Source organism: Triturus cristatus, chromosome 2_1 (genome assembly GCF_964204655.1).
Source record: "Triturus cristatus chromosome 2_1, aTriCri1.1, whole genome shotgun sequence".
Lineage (NCBI taxonomy): Eukaryota > Metazoa > Chordata > Amphibia > Caudata > Salamandridae > Triturus > Triturus cristatus.
Genome location: NC_140581.1, coordinates 930,225,224 through 930,245,485, shown reverse-complemented (window position 1 = coordinate 930,245,485; position 20,262 = coordinate 930,225,224). Strand labels below are relative to the sequence as shown.

The following is a 20,262-nucleotide window of genomic DNA, read 5'->3' as shown; positions in this document are numbered from 1 at the left end:
GCTTACCTCCATATAGTCTGTAGGGTGTGAAAGTTTTGAATGCCCTTGGCATGATTAAAATATTTTGAAACAGTTAGTGCAGACTCGGCCCAAAGGCTCATTAACTTGTTGGGTTTCCAGATTGAATGTGTGAGGAGAGGTCAGAGTTTTCGTGTGTGGGTATTTTTATTGAACAAATGTGTATAAATGGATCAGTGTGCTTTGATGAGTGTCCAGCCCAGTAAGATGGATGGAGATAGTGTGTAGTTACACAGTGGAATCTTAGGTATAGTGCTTTTCCTAGGTTATGTTATAGGAAGTTCCCTTGGACACAATAGCGGTGTTTGCGTCTCCTGGTCGCTTTATTGCAGAAAGGGCTTCTTATGACGTTTTCTGTAATCTAGATTATGCAAATTATGGACCACCATTAAACTTGCGCTTGTGCTGTGTTACAGATGTGGTGGCTAGGGTACAGGTGTCTTCTGTATACTATTTTACTGTGCATCATGTATGCAGGGGTGCAGTCAGTATGCCTCGAAGGGTGGCACCCCCCCCCCGCCATTCTACAGTATGTGTACACGATTTATCTTGGAAAGTGTAATAATAGATGTTCAGGGATATTCTCAGAGAAATGATGTACACTAACGCAGAATTTCATTGGTAGGCTATGTTCCCTGTTGGCATACAACACCTAATGTTACCAGTATGACTAAATTACTTTTATAAAGTAGTATTCAGCATGACAATTTTCTATTTATTGATGAACATCAGTGCAGCATTCACATTACCCTGAGACCAATGGATTCCTTGGAAGGCTACACCATACCATTAGAGTTTGAATGGAGTTTTCAGTTGTAGAAAGTTACAATTAAAGAAAGACAGTAAAAAAAAGTGGTTGTTTTTGTATCTGGTACCTCTCCATAATACATCTGAAGATGTGTCATTTAAGAGTCTTTATGGATGCAAACCTAACACTCTCATGTATCCAGGCTGGTAGAGAGCAGCTACTAGGCCAAGAGTGAATCACAAGAATCAAAGAGTGGAACATTTGAAGAGGTAATGCACAGTTTATGATGTCAACATCTACAGGACCCCGCTTGCAGCCATCGTCAGAAGCCGCCGACTCAACATTGTCTTCTCGCTGATGACACCCAGCTGATTCTCTCCCTCACAGACAAACCCACAGCCGCCAAGACCAACTTCCACAACAATATGGAGGCAGGCTCCACCTGGTTGAAGGACAGCTGCCTCAAGCTTAACTCAGATAAGACCGAAGTCTTCATCTTGTGCTCCTTCCCCTCCGCTTGGGACGACTCTTGGTGGCCCGCAGCGCTCAGAATCACCCCCACGGACCAAGCGCGAAACCTCAGCATCATCCTAGACTCCTCGCTCTCAATGAAATGCCAAATCAACGCCGCAACCACATTACCGGCCACCTGAGAGACCTTCACTGGCTACCTGTCAACTAAAGAATCACCTTCAAGCTTCTGACGCACAGCTACAAAGCACTCCACAATGCTGGACTTCCATACCTCAACCACCACCTCTCCTTCTACACTCCCACCAGACATCTCCTCCCAACTGACCCTGGCCACCATTCCATGGATCCGCAAGAGCATGAGTGGAGGAAGATCCTACTCTTACTTCGCTGCGAACACCTGGAATTCCATGCCTCTACACCTCAGGCAATCATCATGGCTGCCGCAAGTCAGAATGGACCTCAAGACCTGTTTTTTCGACTGATCCACAGACCCACCCCGCACCCCTACCTGTCCACTGCACTCAACACCTTGAGACCCTCACGGGTGAGTAGTCGTGCTTTATAAGATTACTGTTTGCTTAATTGATTGATGATGCGGGAAAGATTTCTGTGATGTGGTGATTATGTGCCTATTCAGCTTCCTGGTATGGTAACATGTCCAGTGTGTTTGGGTACTGTTCGCTAATTGCCTACATTTGAATGGCGGAGTATAGAAACACATTAGGATTCCACTGTGCATGCCTGGACTTATAATGGGCGTTTTAGACAAAGATAGTAATGTGTGTATGAAGATGTGTGACATAGAAAAAAGATAGCTTTGTGGGGATTAAGAAGGGGCTTCACCACCTCATAGGTTTTTTTCTATAGCATACATTTGTCCCCTTGTGTGAGATTTGCTTTTATTTCTGTTCATGTGGAATAGTGGTGTATGTAGGAAAAACTAGAGAGAATGTGCAACAAACAGAAAGTGAGAATATGGGTGGTTGGGCACACAGGACTGGCAGTGGAAATGCAAGACCATGATTCTTACAGTTTCTGCAATATTAATACCATTTGTTTTTCTAGGTAACATGATCCCTTGTGATCATTGTGTGACCAGGCTATGAAAGGTTTTATGTAAATGCTACTAGAGATAAAGACTACACTAAGAGGAGAGTGTCTATATTTGCAAAATAAATTACTGGGTGTTCGGCTACATTAAACTCCAGTTCGAAAATGGTTTAACTGTGCATACTGCTTAACCCATTTACACCCACAAGAAACCTCACATATGAAATAGAACTAACCACAATATTGGGTCACTTGGATGTTTAGTCTCTGAATGTCCCAGTGATTTTGACAACAGATTTTAATGCCAGAGAGTAAAAAATGCCCATTCAGGTTTGCACCCCAGGCTACCATCTCCAGTATGTGCTAAATCTACAGTTGACCTTCATTGAGACAGAAAGAAACAATCTAACAGAAATTTTCAATAGGGGCTATGTCATCAGAGGTATTGCTACCTTTTAATGATGCCCTCACCGATGCTTTGATGACTACGTAGTACTAGCCTTGTTCTCGCCTGCTAGTCAGCAAGCTAGTAGTTCAGTGACCGAGACCTGCGCCTGGTAATTTGGACTTTCTAACTAAGCACCTCGAACCTGAAAGCCTCATTGTGCAGGCTTTGATCAGCAAGGTCAGTCCCAATTAATTTGTGAGCAATCTTACAGATAGGGTATACAAAAGAAGTGATAATTTTGGTAAGCAAATGTTTTCTTTTGCAAGCCTGGCCCCTGGGTCTATAAATGCACTTTGTTTAGCGGGCAAGTACACTCATGCTGTATGGCACATGGCCAACAAGATCTTGCTGGCGATCCCGGAGGACCTCCGAATTACTCTGGCTCACACAATACAGAACGTGCAGAATGCAATGAAGTATGTAATCCATACAAGCCTGGATACTTCCATTTGCCTTGACAGTTTCGTGCTTGGGTGTGGTCGACTCCATTTTCTGGTGATGTGCAAGCATCCTTAATAGATATGCCCCTTGATGGGTCCAAACTCTTTGGGGGGAAAAAGCAGACTCTGCGCTAGAAAGATTTAAAGACAGCTGAGCCACTACACGCTTTTTGGGGTTACTGATGCCAGGAAAACAATTCCACCATCAATAAAGAAAATTCTGAGGCTATTAGAGGGGCTAGTCTATAGGCAACATCAGCCTTTCCAACCAGTGGTAAGCTGGTAGTCCAGCCCTTTTGGGTCATGGATGTGGAGCTAGCAGACTCTGTACAGGGAAGCAGTGACTACAGTGTTTTAATTTCTCCTTCCCTGCTGCAGCGGTTACTAAGCCCCTTTAGCTTCTCCTTAGCAGCTCATGCAAGATTGGTGTGGGGTGCAGTAATCTTGGCATGTTGAGGGCAGTTGCAGAACAGGTCCCTAATGTAATGTTGCTGTGGTGCAGGATGGCACACTGCCAGTTGGGATTGATTAATCTTTACCTAATTTGCCATATAAACCACACGGAGACTGGGAGAGCCCTCGTAGCTCAGGTCGGAGCCAAGTGTTGTTACTCTCTCATTAGCAAATCTGCTCTTTAGGGTGCTCTTTAGGTTTTCCTCCTCATCAGTCTATTCTCCTTTAGGGTCAAGTAGGCTGGCAGGCTTCTAGGCATGATGCAGATCCACAGCCCTCCAACAAGTAGTGGAGACTTTGGGTGACGTCGACACACATCTGGGATTCTGGTTGTCGGACAGACTCCAGCCCTAGCTCACAGTAGCTCTTTGGGTACTCTGTGGAGCACTCCCTACCTTGATCAAAAAGAACTTGGAACTGGAATAAAGGTGGATGATTTGGGTCCCACAGTTATACTCCTGTTCGAGGCATATGAGCTGCAGATTGTACACTGTGCATAGATCGCCATCTGGTGTTGGGCCCAGATGTTTGCAGTTTGTTTTTCCTCTTGGAAAGTGTTTGGAAGTCACGGGATCGGTGACTCCTCCTTTGGATCATACTGCGCATGGGCTTCGGCTCCATCCTCAGATTGTTTTTTTCCGCCATCGGGCTCGGATGTAATCTTCACGCTCCGGTTCCGAACATTTCCAGTTCGACGATCGAAGCAGAATCCTCGCCTACATCGCGGTATTGTTTTCGATACCTTCTACAATCACCTTCTACATCGACGAATCTCCGGTTCCGGTCGTTGACGCCGGCCTTCGGGCCCATCCAGGCTCCGGTCCCGGCTGATGGAAAGAACTCCATTCAAAAAGTGTCCTCGATGTGTATCCAAATTCCCCCACACCGACCTTCATGAGGTGTGCAACCTCTGCCTCTACCCTGAACACGAGGCTCGAGACTGTCCCGCCTGCAAGTCTTTCAGATCCAAAAAGACGTTTCGAGATCGAAGAGCCAGACGCAAAATGGCGCACTCCTCGACCTCCGTTCCTGTCGACATCTTCGGGGACGACGCCGAACATCCTGGACAGCAGCACACCGAAGAAGAAGACATCGTCAGTGCTTCCGAGGCCGACGATTCAGACCTGGAGGACATCACACCGGCGCAGAGGGTCGTGAGTAAAATACCCCCTTCCACACCCCTGCCGACACCCAAAAAGGCTTTGGTCACGCGATCGCCTTTGGGCCCGGGCAAGACCACAGACACCGCTTCACACACCCCACCTTCGGGCCCGGGGAAGAAGCAGCACAAGCCTTCCGGCGGCTCGAGCTCGAGCAAGCCGACCACCGGTACCGACAGACACACCTCGGCACCGAAAACTAAACCGGCCTCTACATCGACACCGAGCCCCGCACCGAAGACCTCGGGGTCGAAGCCCATCTCGGCACCGACCAAGAAAAAGGAGGTTCCCAAGCCAAAAAAGGCACCGGCTTCGAACGCTTCGACGCCGACGGAACAAATATCGTCACAAGAACTATTTACACCTGATCCTTTACAAAAAACTCTTACTAAGGATCCAAAAACTGGACATTTGGCGCTCTCTTCCAAAAAGAGACATCTAGATAAGCCGGCTCCACCCCCACCTCCAAAAAGGAAGGACTTTGCTACTTCTCCTTTCAGAGTACCTTCCCCACCTCCTCTGCCTCCCTCTCCTCCACCAGCTCCGCCTCCACCCCCTCCGCCTTCTCCTCCCTCCCCGACCCCATGTCCAGATGACGATGATCAGGGGGACCCATATCAAGATCCAGGGGATGTGCCCCAAGACCCCACCCCTACAGGTTCACCAGACCCATGGGACACTTATAATAATCCAGACATTCCAGATGTCCCGCAAGATGACCTTTACCCCTCCAGGCCATCTCCACCCGAAGACTCCCTGGGTTTCCAACACTTGCTTCAGAGGGCGGCACATTATCATGGGGTAGAGTTACACACCGTCCCAGTAGACGAGGACTTCCTCCTCGACACTTTTGATACCTCACATAGGTCTACCTCTATACTGCCTATGCTGAAGGGTGTAATAAAACATGCACCAGAAGTTTTTAAGGACCCAGTTAGGGCCAGGGTCATTAACCCACGTATCGAAAAAAAGTATAAGGCTGCCCCCACGGATCCTGCCTATATCAAAGGACCAGCACCACTGGATTCCCTAGTGGTTTCCACTGCAAGGAAAAGGTCAAACTCTCAGGCGTCAGGCGAAGCACCACCACCTGACAAAGAGTCAGGTGGTGGTGCTATTCGGTCCAAAGTTAGATGAGGCCTTGGAGAAAATGAAAAAGGACACCGATACAGCCAAATCAATGGGAGCACTGCAGTCACATACTCCCAGGCGCTCCTTTCACCGCTCTTCCTTTCGAAGTACCTCTAGAGGCTACTTCTCCGATAATGCCTCCACTTCATACAAATCCCCCACTCAGTCCACCTTCACAAAAGGGTATCAAAGAGGCGGCTATAGGGGCAACAACAATAAGGGCAGAGGCAAAACCAATACTGCCCGCTCTGCCACACCACCTACCCAATGACTTCCCCCCCACTCCCTCCAGACCATTCCACTCCGGTCGGGGGCAGACTACAAAATTTCCTTCATGTCTGGGAGAACATCACCTCAGACAAATGGGTGATCCAAATTATTTGATCAGGGTACTGCCTCGAGTTAAAATCTACCCCCCCAAACATTCCACCCAGACAACGCCCAATGTCACAAGAACATTTGACATTATTAAAACAGGAGGTAAACTCCCTCCTACTAAAACAGGCAATAGAACAAGTTCCCATCAATCAACAAAATTTAGGGGTCTGCTCCCTATATTTTATAATACCAAAAAGGGACGAGACACTACGGCCTATTCTAGATCTCAGGCCCCTAAACGCATACATACATTCAGACCATTTTCACATGGTGACGCTTCAGCAGGTACTTCCGCTCCTCTCCCAAAACGACTTCCTCACCACACTGGATTTGAAAGACACATACTTTCACATTCCGGTACACCATGCTCACAGGAAGTACCTCAGATTCATAGTGGACGGGCACCACTACCAGTTCAAAGTACTCCCATTCGGGGTAACAACAGCACCAAGAGTATTCACCAAGTGCCTAGTGGTAGTGGCAGCACACCTCAGAAGACAACACATTCACGTCTTCCCATATTGGGACGATTGGCTCATAAAAGCCACATCCTACAACCAGTGCGTGCGCCACACCAACATACAATACAACTACTCCATGAACTGGGCTTCACCATCAACTACCAGAAGTCCCACTTAACACCCTCACACATAAAGCAATACCTCGGTGCCACTATAGACACCTCAAAAGCCATAGCCTACCCCAATCCAGCCAGGATTGCAAGCATTCAGGCTTTGCGTCAAACCTTCACACTTCAACACTCCCTTCCAGCAAGGGTGTTTATGCAACTCATAGGGATGATGGCCTCTTGCTTTTTCATAGTGCCCCACGCAAGACTCCAGATGCTTCCTCTCCAAGAGTGCTTAGCAAACCAATGGAACCAGGCCCAGGGCAAACTAACAGATCTGGTGTTGGTAGACGGTCGCACCCATCGCTCTCTGCAGTGGTGGAACACCACAAACCTTTCCAAAGGTCGACCGTTCCTGGACCCGGTTTACCAAATAGTACTGACAACGGACGCATCGCTCTCCGGCTGGGAAGCTCATCTATTACACCTCACAGTGCAGGGCACATGGACGCCACAACAAAAATTACTCCACATCAATCATCTGGAGTTACTGGCAATCTTTCTAGCCCTGAAATCCTTTCTAAAACACATTTCAGGCAAGGCAGTCCTCATTCGCACAGACAACATGACTGCTATGTATTATATTCAAAAACAGGGGGGCACACACTCTCCACAGCTCTCTCAATTAGCACAGAGCATATGGAGATGGGCAATTCCTCACAAAATCTTTCTCCTAGCCCAACATGTCCCAGGAGGCCAGAACACAATGGCAGATCTGCTCAGCAGACACAACAAATCCACGAATGGGAACTTCACCCACGGGTTCTTCATCCGTTCTTTCAAATGTGGGGACATCCACTGATAGACCTCTTCGCCACCCACGAAAACACAAAATGCCCAAGCTTCGTCGGCAGATTCGCACACCCATTGTCCAAAGGAAATGCGATATGGATGAACTGGTCAGGCAAATTTGCGTACGCTTTTCCGCCTCTCCCACTCATTCCATTAGTGGTGCGAAAGCTACAACAGCACTCTCTCACACTAATCCTAGTAGCTCCAACGTGGGCCAGACAACCGTGGTACACCACACTACTGCAACTATCGGTAGTACCACACCAAAAGCTACACCTCTCACCATGCCTCTTAACCCAGAACCATGGAGAGATCAGACACCCGGACCCAGCTCAACTCAACCTTGCGATCTGGCTCCTGAAATCATAGAATTCGGGTACCTAAACCTTCCACCTGAGTGTATGAATGTCATCAAAGAGGCCAGACGCCCTACCACTAGAGCCTGCTACGCTGCCAAGTGGAAAAGATGTGTGGTTTACTGCCATAACAACACCATCAAACCCCTAGACGCGTCAATACAGCACATTATATGCTACTTACTCCACCTACAAAGGTGTAACCTAGCCTATTCATCCATTCGGCTACACCTCGCAGCAATAGCAGCTTACCTACAAAACAGGCAGCACCTCTCACTCTTCAGGGTACCTGCCATTAAAGCCTTCATGGAAGGACTAAAAAGAATAATTCCCCCCAGGGTACCACCGTCACCTGTATGGAACCTAAATATTGTTCTCACACGGCTGATGAGGCCTCCCTTCGAACCTTTGCATAAATGCGAACTACAATTTCTCACATGGAAAACAGCTTTCCTGGTAGCCATCACTTCCCTTGTAGAAGGGTCAGTGAAATACAAGCATTTACCATACAAGAACCTTTTCTTCAAATGCACCACAACAAAGTTGTTCTCCGTACCAACCCAAAATTCCTACCAAAAGACATTTCCCCTTTTCACTTAAACCAAACTGTAGAATTACCAGTTTTTTTCTCGCAACCTCAAAGCGTTGCAGAAAGGGCTCTACACACGCTAGACGTCAAACGAGCCTTACTTTACTATATCCAAAGGACACGACCTTTCAGGAAAACCAAACAACTGTTTGTCTCCTTCTCTCCACCACACAAAGGCAACCCCATCTCAAAATCAGGGATAGCTAGGTGGATTGTGAAATGCATCCAGATTTGCTACCACAAAGCCAAAAGAACGCTATCCGTTCCACCTAAAGCTCACTCTACACGAAAGATAGGGGCTTCCATGGCATTTCTGGGCAATATTCCACTACATAATATGTGCAAGGCAGCTACATGGTCAACACCGCACACTTTCACTAAACACTATTGTGTAGATGTGCAATCCAAGCAGCAAGCTAGTGTGGGCCAAGCTGTACTAAAAACATTATTTCAAACCACTGCAACAGATACCGGTGGTCGCCGCTAAGGTTGGGAACTGCTATATAATCTATGCACAGTGTACAATCTGCAGCTCATATGCCTCGAACGGAATATGCTACTTACCAGTATGCATCTGTTCTTGGCATGTAGAGTTGTACACGCCCACCCGCCTCCCCTGCTACCTGTATCTGTACCAGTATATCTTATTTAGATACAACATACATGGGTTTCTTCACTATAGTCACTAAGCTCCATCTTTCCGTGCTGGCGAAAAACAATCTGAGGATGGAGCCGAAGCCCATGCGCAGTATGATCCAAAGGAGGAGTCACCGATCCCGTGACTTCCAAACACTTTCCAAGAGGAAAAACAACCTGCAAACATCCGGGCCCAACACCAGATGGCGATCTATGCACAGTGTACAACTCTGCAGCTCTACATGCCAAGAACAGATGCATACTGGTAAGTAGCATATTCCTTTCCAGACAGTGGATGCTAGCTACAAGCAGGAGCAGCCAGAACATGAGTGCAATCAACTGTGAAACCTCTGCAACTAGCTATTACCAGCCTCCCTGATGTAGCACATAGCGGGGGACAAAAGGAGCAAGCTCTGCTTAGAAACTTCTATCTATGAAACAACAGAAATTGTTGACTTGGCCCTATTGTGCTGCCATCAATAAAATGGCAGTACTCAGGATGCACTGATAAGAAATCCATGGCTAAAAGCTCCTCATACAATTTCTGAAGACAGACCTGTCTCCATCCTCCCAACATTCAGTGTCTAGGGCTTCTTCTTTGAGCTAATAAAATGCAGGTGAGACTCATCCAGGCTAGGGAAGCTGTACTACATACAATCTTTATCTTGTTCCATGTAAAACAAGGGGGAAGTAAAAAATGAATCCAATAGGGCTCTGCAACCATACACTGACGACAATATAAAGTCCTCATAACATCTATACTTTACACACACACACACACACACAGAGGCTCAACGTGTACACAGGATGTCAGCGCAATGGTCTGGGTTCCACATATAAGTAGAATGTTATATGAGAAAAATGTCTGTTTAATAACATAATTCAGAAATGACATACTGCCAACACTACTTTATATCAACAACCCAGAACATGGAGAGTAGTGTTATGTCGAGTTATATGGTATGCTTGGTGCGTTCCTCCTGGTTGCAGAACAGGTTCTGGATCTCAGAATCATCATGGAAAGGCCTAGTCCTTCGCTTTGCACATGCCAGATTAGCATGTTCCCTGAGCCACAGAAAGGTCAGGATATCAGTTTCTCATGCAGTCGGGACTTTTAGGGGACTTTACTTTAGCAGAAACATTGGGTTGCTAGATCAGCCTGTTTTGGAAGGGATCTTGGTGAACGAGAGGCCATGTTTTGATGTTTAGCTTTCAATTTCTAATTTCTAATACCTCTCCCTTCGCTATCTGCCGCAAACTTGGGCTCAAGTATTTGAACAGTAGGGCTGTGTTCTCAGCAGAGAGCTTAACACTGAAATCTTGTTTTTTTTTAAAAGGAAATTCTGTACTTTACCAGGTGTTCTTGGAAAACCATGGCTTTAGAGAAAATATATTGCCCTTCTGTGGTGCCCATTTAAATAGTGAGCATTAGCGGGAACTTCGTTGTAATAGAACTGAATGCTGCCAGTATCAAAGGTGGAGTGACCATTTACGCTTTTATCTTGAATTATTTATCCAAATGAAATCTGCAATGACAAAGGTAGCCACGAGAGAGGATTTTGAATATGTATCCAAGTTGTCAACATAATATGATTACTTACTGTAAAGGCAATAGTGGTCTGTTAGGACATTATATGGTCAGTGATGTCAGTTAAAGTTGTGAGTCATAACATAGGCTGGCGGAGTGTTCCTTATAGAAACGGGGAGAAATGCTGTCCTTAGACCAGTGACCTTATGGAAACTGTTCTAAACGTAGTGTGGCTTGCCCACTGTATTGTCATTAACCTATTTAGCTGGATGTATGAATGTTTCTCCCATCCTTCAGTGTTCTAGAAGTAGCACATGTGGTGACATAAAACAGTAAACGTGTATTCCTGAATATATCACAAAATGTTACTGCCTACCCTTGAGCTCAACCAGTGTGACCAAAGAAGTTTCTAGTATTTATTTTACTTGTAGACTTTGACTGGTGTTTAGTTGTTTAGATAACGTAACAAAATATATACTGCAGGTTGGATGTTTTGTAAACTAACTTGTCCGATAGCATTTTAACAATTAGTACGTCTTTAAAAGGAATCATAATTTTTTGTCCCTTGTCTGCTCTCTTTTAGCCTGATTTTTGTTTTATAAACATATTTTATTGAATTTGTCAAGGTCAAAATTATATTTTCATTCGATAAAAGATATACAAGTCATCAAGTGTGTAAATAAGAGTGGAATACATTCCACATCTTTTCACTTATCGCAGGATTACAAACAAAATGAAGAACTGCTTCAAACAAAAGCTAACTATGCGCCTGGTCTCATACATCATGGTCTTGGTTAGCCTGTTTTTAATTTTATCGATTGTCCTTCCAGTATCAAAATTCTCATGTAGATTCTAGGAGGCAAGCCAGTGGCCATACATAGGAGATGAACTAGGAGCATATACCCTAAGCTCTACTGCCCCACTTTTCTTTTCCTAGTCACACAAACTGTAGAAGAATTGGTAGGTAGTAATGACTTAAGAGTTTTAGATCTCACAGCTTTAGGAACAGTTTTTTTATGACTTGACCTTGCGGAAATCATGAAGCAATGGCTTTGCTATGTTGATATCTCCTTTTGCTCAGTCCGTATTTTTTTTATATGCTAGGCTCCTTTTCACAAAGAAATCATAACTTTCCATGTGCATAGAAGTATTAAAATGCATTACATAGTTACCATTCAATTATGTTGTGCATGGGTGGCAGTATCATATTATCTGAAAATCCCCTGTCATGTTTCCTCCTACAAGTGTCAATTTATCACTTCAGTGCTATTGGTACTGATTTCCAATTTGATTCTCGTATGGTTCAGCCTGTCTCTAATTCTTTTCTTTCAGCAATACTCCATACTTTATAAGTGATGCCCACCACACCAGTGCCAGATTGTCTTACAAGACCCATCTTAGTTTAGTGCATCCTCAATCTCTGACCTGCACCACCTCTTTGCCCTGCGTTCTTTTACTGTAAAGTCCTAAACCACCGTAGGATAGTCGATGACTTGCTGGCCTCAGTGTCTATTCAATACAATAGATCAGACTTTAATACCTGCAAGAACAATTGGTAGCCTTTGTCCTTTTTAATAGATATTTTTGCAAATTTGCAAACTCTGTACTTGGTGGGGTAAGTAATACTTATGGAATTGTTTTGCTTTTGAAAAATTATTTTACAGCGTGGTTGTTTGGAAGTAGAATTTTCATAGAGGTTTCTGAAATTGTGCATGTGTCATACTCCGCTCATTGGCAGGTTAGTTTCTAAAGGAGCTCACAATGCAACCACTCAGTTATTGGGGAGAAACCTTCATGTATTATTTGTACTAACAGTAAATTATGGATTTACCTGTTACAGATTTGAAGCAAAAATAGGCACATTTGAGGTCACTGGTGCACAGCAGGGTAAATCAGTGCCTTGTCTGTTGACTTCTCGAAACGTTGTGGAAAAAAAGGTGTCACTGTTGAGCCTTATGTTTGAAACAAATCCTCTGGACGAGAGCTCTGACCAGAGGCTTCGAGTAGAATCCCAGCCATTGGAAATTATATATGATGCAGTAAGTAAGATGTACTAAAACTATTATTTTTTATTTAGGTGTTTAAATCTGTATCAATTTGCAGTGTATATACATGCTAATCATTCTCACATTCTCACCAGAAAACCATCAATAGCTTAGCGGATTTTTTTCGACCACCACAAGATGTACATCTGGAGCAGCTGACGTCAGCAACTTTGATGAAGCTTGAAGAGTTCCGTGAAAAGACTTCCACAGGTATTTGTCAATAACTTCAATCTGTGATGTAAAATGAAACATGTTGAAAGAAAGTTATTTATTGCTACTGCCTAATACATGCACTGCTTCTCACAGTGTACAACCTTGTACATTTGATTCTCCGTACACTGAGTGTCATTACCATCAGGCGCATCTTCAGTTTCCTATTCCCAAATTCACCACTCTCCTTATGTCTCTATGATCTTCTTCTAACTAAGTTCATATCCTATTGAAAAATTCTTCTCCCACCACTGTGTGCCCAGGCCACCTTAAACCAGAGGATCTATTGAAGGAAGCTTCAGGATTCACACATAAAAGTGAATTTGACATGCCACAACTCTCTGGAAGCCAAATATCGTTTGTAGACGGTAACCGGCAAACAGAGGAAATCTTGATATATGGCTCATGGTATCTGTAGGTATTAATCCCTACCCTCAGAGTCTGTGTTGGGGATGTGCCTGGCATGGCACTGTAGGACACAATTTTTTTTTTCTTGGCACCCAATATCTCTTATTTCTTTCATCGTGATCTATCTGTGGTAACCTACCACTTTTTTCAGAATGTGACTTAATTTCATCTTGCATAGAAAGCATACCCCAAATACACATCAGAACTCCAGACAACCTATCGAAAATCGATATTAACATAAACTGCTGCATCAATTGCGCAACTTCCATGTATTGCAGTATACATTACAAAATTCATTCTGACTAACACACAAGTAGGTAGAAATCAATAAATTATTTTATGTGGTACACTCCCAGAATGGTAGCTGTCAGTTCCAACTTGATTCCTGAGTATTCACCCCACTGGCTGTTTGTCACCTAGGCATATGGATGCTGTGCTTCTTGGAGGGATAGCCCCAAAAATTCTTTTGTTTCTCATTCTAATCTACACTTGTACCTAGAGTCCTCTATAATGAGCAAGTGGGTGGGTGGTGAAGCCTTTATTTAGATTAGGTGTTTAGTGATGCCTACAGATTAAATACAAATACAGACATGAAGACATTTTTGCATGCAAAAGCACTTTAAAATCAGACCTCTTGGCTTTTTCAGTGTGCTGTAGTAGTCGTGTTGAAGGTGTGGTAATGGTAGCAGTGGTTTCGTAATGAAGGTGGCATTTATATTTGTGGTATAGATAGTGATGATGCAGTATTGTGTTTGTATTGGTGGTATTAGTGATGGTGGTTGTGGCACTGCTGGTGATGGTATTGGTGATTGAATTGATTTTACTAGTGTTGATTGGAATTATTTGTGGTGTTGGTGGTGTCATAGGTGTTGTGCTTGTTGGATTGGTTCTCTTGTTAGTGGTGGCACTATTGGTGTTGGTAGTTATGGCGAGGAATCCGTGATATTGTTGGTGTTTACAGTAATGGCAGTATTAATGTTATTGGAAGTATTCATTACTTTATTGGCGATGGTGGTATTATTTATACTGGTGCAGGTAATAGCATTGATATTGATGCTGCAGTTGGTGTGGTACTTACTGGTGGTGATCTAACTATTGTCTATGGTCTTGGTGGTGGTATTGATGATGGACGTGGTGGTTTGGAAAGCACTGTTAGTGATATAGGTGATTGTAGGGGTATTGGTGGTAGCTGTGGTGGTATTTGTGGTGATATTCTGTTTGTGCTAGTATTGTTAGTAGTGATAGTTATTGTATTAGTGGTGTTGGTGGTGGTTTTGTTGGCATCTTGTGTAGGTTGGGTTGTGTTGTTGGTGTTAGATTTCTGTTCAGGTGCCCATACAATAACTGACTACTCCCCACCAAACTATTAACCTGTATAATTACACCTTGTAATTGCTTTATGTTCATCACATCAGTCCTGCCTGACCACAAGATAGCTGTCTTAAATCCTAAGCAAAAAGCCGTTAGGGTACAATGGAAGGGACAGGCTCACACTATTGCTTTGACATAAACATTCACAAATGTGTGGTTGCTTTCTGTATACAATGCATATATGAGATAAATAAGTGAATGTGACAAAGTGTAATAGTTGAGTTAACCTTATAGATATAATATAGTTACTTATTCATTGCAAGACAAGCACATAAGATGCGGATGGTACACCAGTCAGCCAGAAGCGTAAGTTGAGCAAAAAATACTCCTTTGAGCTGCTCTCAGATGTGACTGACAAAGTTTCAAGCCAGTGGCTGAAGAAGGTTGATTGAGGTAGGCTGAACCAAAGGCTACTCTGTATTCTGTTAGCAGTAGTTTTTGTAGTTAGCTGTACTATCAACATAGACCTTTAAAATAGAAAAAGTTTAACATCACACAGTGATGTGAGAAGGAAAAGAGGATCTATGCACATCCTAAAACTGTCAGAGAGAATCCATTTTAAATATTAAGTGCATTTACACATTCAGAAAGTATATAAAAAGAAATATACATTCTTGATGAATGCCATATATTTTGATAATGTTAATTAAATGATTTAGGTGAAATGGGTTGTGATGGTGTTTTTTCCATTTGTAGGTCCATTAAATCACATGCAAATGCTATTGCAGGGCTCAACAGACTTTCATCTAGCATCCTATACATTGCTGATAGGGACTTCTAGCCCTAGATTCCTCCCGTTTTGCATATTCCCCAGGTGTCAGGCTGGATCCGGAAACGTTTTTATAGTATCTCTGTGCGCCTTAAGGTGGGGCCATGTGGCAACTTACTGACGCCTTCCTGCTTCAGAAAGGACATGTGAGATGTATATATAGGTGCAACGTCCGTGCGCGGATATCAGTTTCTTTCTTTCCGCGCCACCAGACACTGATCCGGAGAGTCTATAGTCTCTCCGGTACATACTTACCTCTCAAAGGTTTACAGTGTGCAAGGGATGTCACCACTAGGATGTCCGGTTTTAAGCCGCGTACGCACTATCGCAGACAAATGTCTGTGACAGATCCTCACCGGGTTTGCATATGGTGTCTGGGGTTGAACCACGACTCCAAGATCCACGGAAACTATGCGTTGATGAACCCAAAGGCAGTCAGGGTATGCTAAGCAAAACTTTATGTTGCAAAGTACAAGAAGATGCAGCTCTGGAACCGCTCCAACTCCCATTTCAAGGTCTGCTCCTCCTTCCGAAGTCATCAGAGCCTCTCTGGGGGGAGGTCTTCGTTCCATTCTAAGTCTTTCCCGTAAGCTTAAAAAGCTTATGAGGGAGAAGCGGCTTTTTGCTCCATTGCACATACCTACTCTCCTGACAGTGTGTGTGACCGGCACCAGCAGTCTTGCTTCCAAAGTCGGCCAACTTCGGAGTGAGTTCTGATTCTGGCACAACCTATGTTTTTGGAACAGTTAGCCACTCTGTGTCGGATCGGAGTTCCGCACAAGTATGACCCAGCACTTCAGATCCCTACCGACTTTCTCTGGTGCGCCTTCGGGCCACGAGAGCCCTTCCACCTGGATTACCACTGGTGGGTTCAACCTCAATGCCAGCTGGATCTTCTGAGCCAACTCTGCCCTCTTTTCAAGTTCTGACACTGCCCCTAGTGCCTATACCCATTCCAGGTCCGGGTACGTCGACGCTGTTGCTGACCTCGCTGCCTGAAGAGTTACCCCCAATTGTCCTCTGTGACACCGACTCGATGCCGGTCTGACATCGATCGATTGATGTCACAACCCAGTCCAACCAAGGTTTTTGCACTGGCTTTACCACAAGGCAGACAACCTTTAAACTCCTTTTTTGTGACTGAGTCTGATGAGGACTATGACCAGCGTGATGAGTTTGCTCAGCCCAATTCAATGACCATTGGTATGAGGACTAGCAAAATGCTTGTGGGTTGGATCCCTCCCCTGAGACAAGCCTTTTCTCTCCTCCTGGCTCAGCCAAAGAAGAATCTGCCTTCTACATCATGGTCATGTGTAGGGAAACAGCTGAAGTCCTTCACCTTCCCCTCCATGGAGGTGAAGACAAACATCCTGACTGAAGTCCTATGGCCTGGCCAGACTGCTTCTGAGTCTCTCTTCCCTTTCAACGAGGCCTTGATGGATATTCTCTTAGGGGCGTGGGCCAAACGTTGTACTGGCCCTCCAGTGAACGGGCAGATTTTGGGACACCATCGTCCTGTTCCAGGCGTCCCACCTTTTTTTTTGTCACAGCACCCCTTCCCAGAGAGTCTAGTGGTGCAGGCCTCTACTAGCTGGACCAACTCCAACACTTTTCCAACCACTCCCCCTGACAGGGAATCAAAGACAGTGGAGTCTTTCAACAAATGCCTCTTCGCCTCTGCCAGTTTGGCCTTGCGCTCTATCAATGCCACTGATCTGTTGGGGCATTATATTCATGCCCTTTTGGGGCTCTGTGGCACAGTCCTACCCTGCGTTCTGGAAGACAATCACCCTGTTCTTTCACAGGCAGTTTAGCATGGTTGTGATGCATCCATTTTCACACTTCATTGTAACTTGGACACCACCGACTCCGTTGGGTGGGGTATAGGAACTAACGTTGCCATGCGTGACTATCATCGACTAGGGTTCTCGGGTGATGTCAAGTCCTCCCTAATGGACATGCCATTTGATTGGACTCGCTTTTTGGCGACAAGGCTGATTCTGCCCTTGAATGTTTCAAGGAGAGTAGGGCTAACGCTTGTTCTCTGAGTCTCACTAGCAACAATTCCAGCTTTCCTTTCATTGCTTTGGTTGAGGCATGCCTTACAGCCAGCCTGTGCCACACCAGCAGGAAACCCACCGATTTAGCAGCCCCCGCGGTCAAGGTAAGTGCATCGTTTAGTACAATAACTGCCCCCCTCACCTACGGCCCCATCTGCCAAACCTCTTTAGTGTACCCTTACAAGGTCACAGCTACCCAGTGGGAGGCAGAATCTCAGTTGGAGACACCGATTCTATCCGTGTTGGCAATTGATCATATTGGAGTGATGGTTCGTACAAATTGTTCGCAAATGATATGCCTTACCTTTCCTTTTGTCCCTGCTGCATCTTCCTCTGTCCACCCAACGACAGGACCATCTCTCCACATTGTGGCAGGAAGAGCAAGCCCTTTCGGACAAAGGACCTACCGGAGGGTGCAATCTCCAGAAGTAGCATGTGATTGTTATATCTGAAAGAGACACGTTGGTGATAGATTCCTTACCTTAGAATATCCCCAGGAGTCGGACTGGATCCGGAAAGTTTTCGTCAGCAGTACCCCTGCGTGTCGGTAGGCGTTGTCGTACAGCTCCGCGTACGTCGCTGGCATCGTAGCCGCTGAGATGACGTCGTTGGAGCTACTTAGACGCGCCAACGCCCGCTGACGTCAGTTCTTTCTTTTTCCGCAACAGCAAGCGCAGATCCGAGAGAGAGCGGTACTCCTAGTTATAACTTTAACTTGGTTTTTGAGAACTTGTTTCTCTTGTTTTGTCGAGTACTCGATTCCTGGTGCATTAGGGATGCCCGGGTTTAAGTCTTGTAGGACCTGCCGTTGGAACATGTCGGTGGCGGACCCGCACGACATGTGTCTCTTCTCGATTGTTGGGCTATGGCGCCAAAAGCTGCGGGAGCGTTCCCGAAAGTTGTTGGAGGCCTGACAATCGGTTCAGCGCCGGTCGAGGTCCCGCTCCCGTGGGAGGTTGAGGGACCTGTCGCGAAGCTGACACCATCGCTCGTCGGATTCGGGGACAGGTGAGTCAAGGCACCATAAAATGTTGAAGAAGCGACGTCACTCTTCGTCTTCCCCTCACCGGTCGCGGGACGCGGTGAAGGGGGCGGGTGGTCACTCCCCCGCTTCTCCGGTGGAGCCTCCATCGTTGCCTGCGGCCTACCCACCTTTCCCGGGTCCGCAGACGATGCCGGAAGAAATACAGGTATTCCTGTCGGCCATGCGCCGTTTGTTTCCCACGTCGGATCCCTTCGGAGCGCCTTCGGGCCCCGTGGACCTGTGGGGTGGTTCTGCCCCCTATGCCACCCCTTTTGCCCTGGCGACGCTGGAACGCTTTAAGGACTCTCGGGCTGCGGCCCAGTCCTTAGGTCTCGCCACCACGCGCACCCCCTCGGGTGTGCTTTTAGCTCCTTTCGAGGTCAGGGTCGAGGCACTCAAGCGTGTTCTTTTCAGAACCGCCGGCCAGCGCAGCCGCAGTCCCAGCGCAGCCGCGGTCGTGGGGCCCGCCGTGGTGGATCCCGATGCCAGCGGGCGTGTCAATCCACCACCGCCCCTGCCACCACTGCCTCAAAACCTTCCTAGTCCGGTGTTTCAGGCCCACCAGACGCCAGTGGGCAGCAGGATTCGCCATCACATCCCCCACTGGTGCACCATCACTTCGTACAGGTGGGTTCTGCAGATAGTCCGAAGGGGCTACTCCCTCCCCTTTGAGTCTACCCCTTCAGCCATGCCACCTCAGTACCACTGCATGTCGGGGGATCACTTGGCACTTCGCCAGCAGGAAGTTGCGGCCCTCTTGGCCAAGGGGGCCATTGAGCGCATTCCGATGCCAGAAGTAGGTAGTGGTTGTTACTCCCGCTACTTCTTGGTTCCAAAGAAGGACAAAGGTCTGCGCCCTATCTTAGACCTCCGGAACGTCAATCGCTTCCTCCGGAAGGAGAAGTTCAAGATGCTCACGCTTGCTCAGGTCTTGTCTGCCCTAGACCCGCAAGACTGGCTGGTAGCGTTGGACTTGCAGGATGCTTATTTTCATATACCCATCCTGCCAGCCCACCGGCTCACGGTGGGCCACGAGCACTTTCAGTTCACCGTGCTCCCTTTCAGCTTTACCAGCGCCCCTCGGGTGTTCACAAAAGTGATGGCAGTGGTCGCAGCTCGTCTGCGCAGATCAGGGGTTTCAGTCTTCCCCTATCTCGACGACTGACTGTTGAAGGCGGGCTCGCCCCAGGCAGTCGTCTCCCAATTCCAGACTACGGCCGACCTCCTGCATTTCCTGGGGTTTTCCATCAACGTGCTGAAGTCGCACCTGATTCCATCTCAGAAGCTCCTCTTCATCGGTGCGGTTCTGGATACCACACAGTTTCGGGTTTATCCTCCCAAACAGCGAGTCTGGGACATTCGGGCTATGATTCCGATCTTTTGGCCCTGGTCCTGGGTTTCGGTCAGGAAGACCCTGAGGCTGCTGGGCCTCATGGCCTCCTATAGATCTATCATGCCAGGTGGCATATGCGGGCTCTGCAGTGGAACCTGAAGTTGCAGTGGACGCAGCATCGGGGAAACCTGTCCGACGTCGTCCAGATCTTGG

At 46.3% G+C, this 20,262-nt stretch overlaps 1 protein-coding gene across 3 annotated transcripts in view; it reads left to right on the top strand.

Moving 5' to 3' along the window:
* Window positions 1–20,262, top strand: part of VPS13A (vacuolar protein sorting 13 homolog A) — a 2,314,464-nt gene that overhangs the window by 407,691 nt on the left and 1,886,511 nt on the right. For all 3 annotated transcript variants that reach the window (XM_085633365.1, XM_085633382.1, XM_085633374.1), the window contains exons 18-19: window positions 12,670–12,868; window positions 12,970–13,084. In XM_085633365.1, the coding sequence (XP_085489491.1) occupies window positions 12,670–12,868; window positions 12,970–13,084 (314 nt within the window). The remainder of the gene's footprint in view (window positions 1–12,669; window positions 12,869–12,969; window positions 13,085–20,262) is intronic.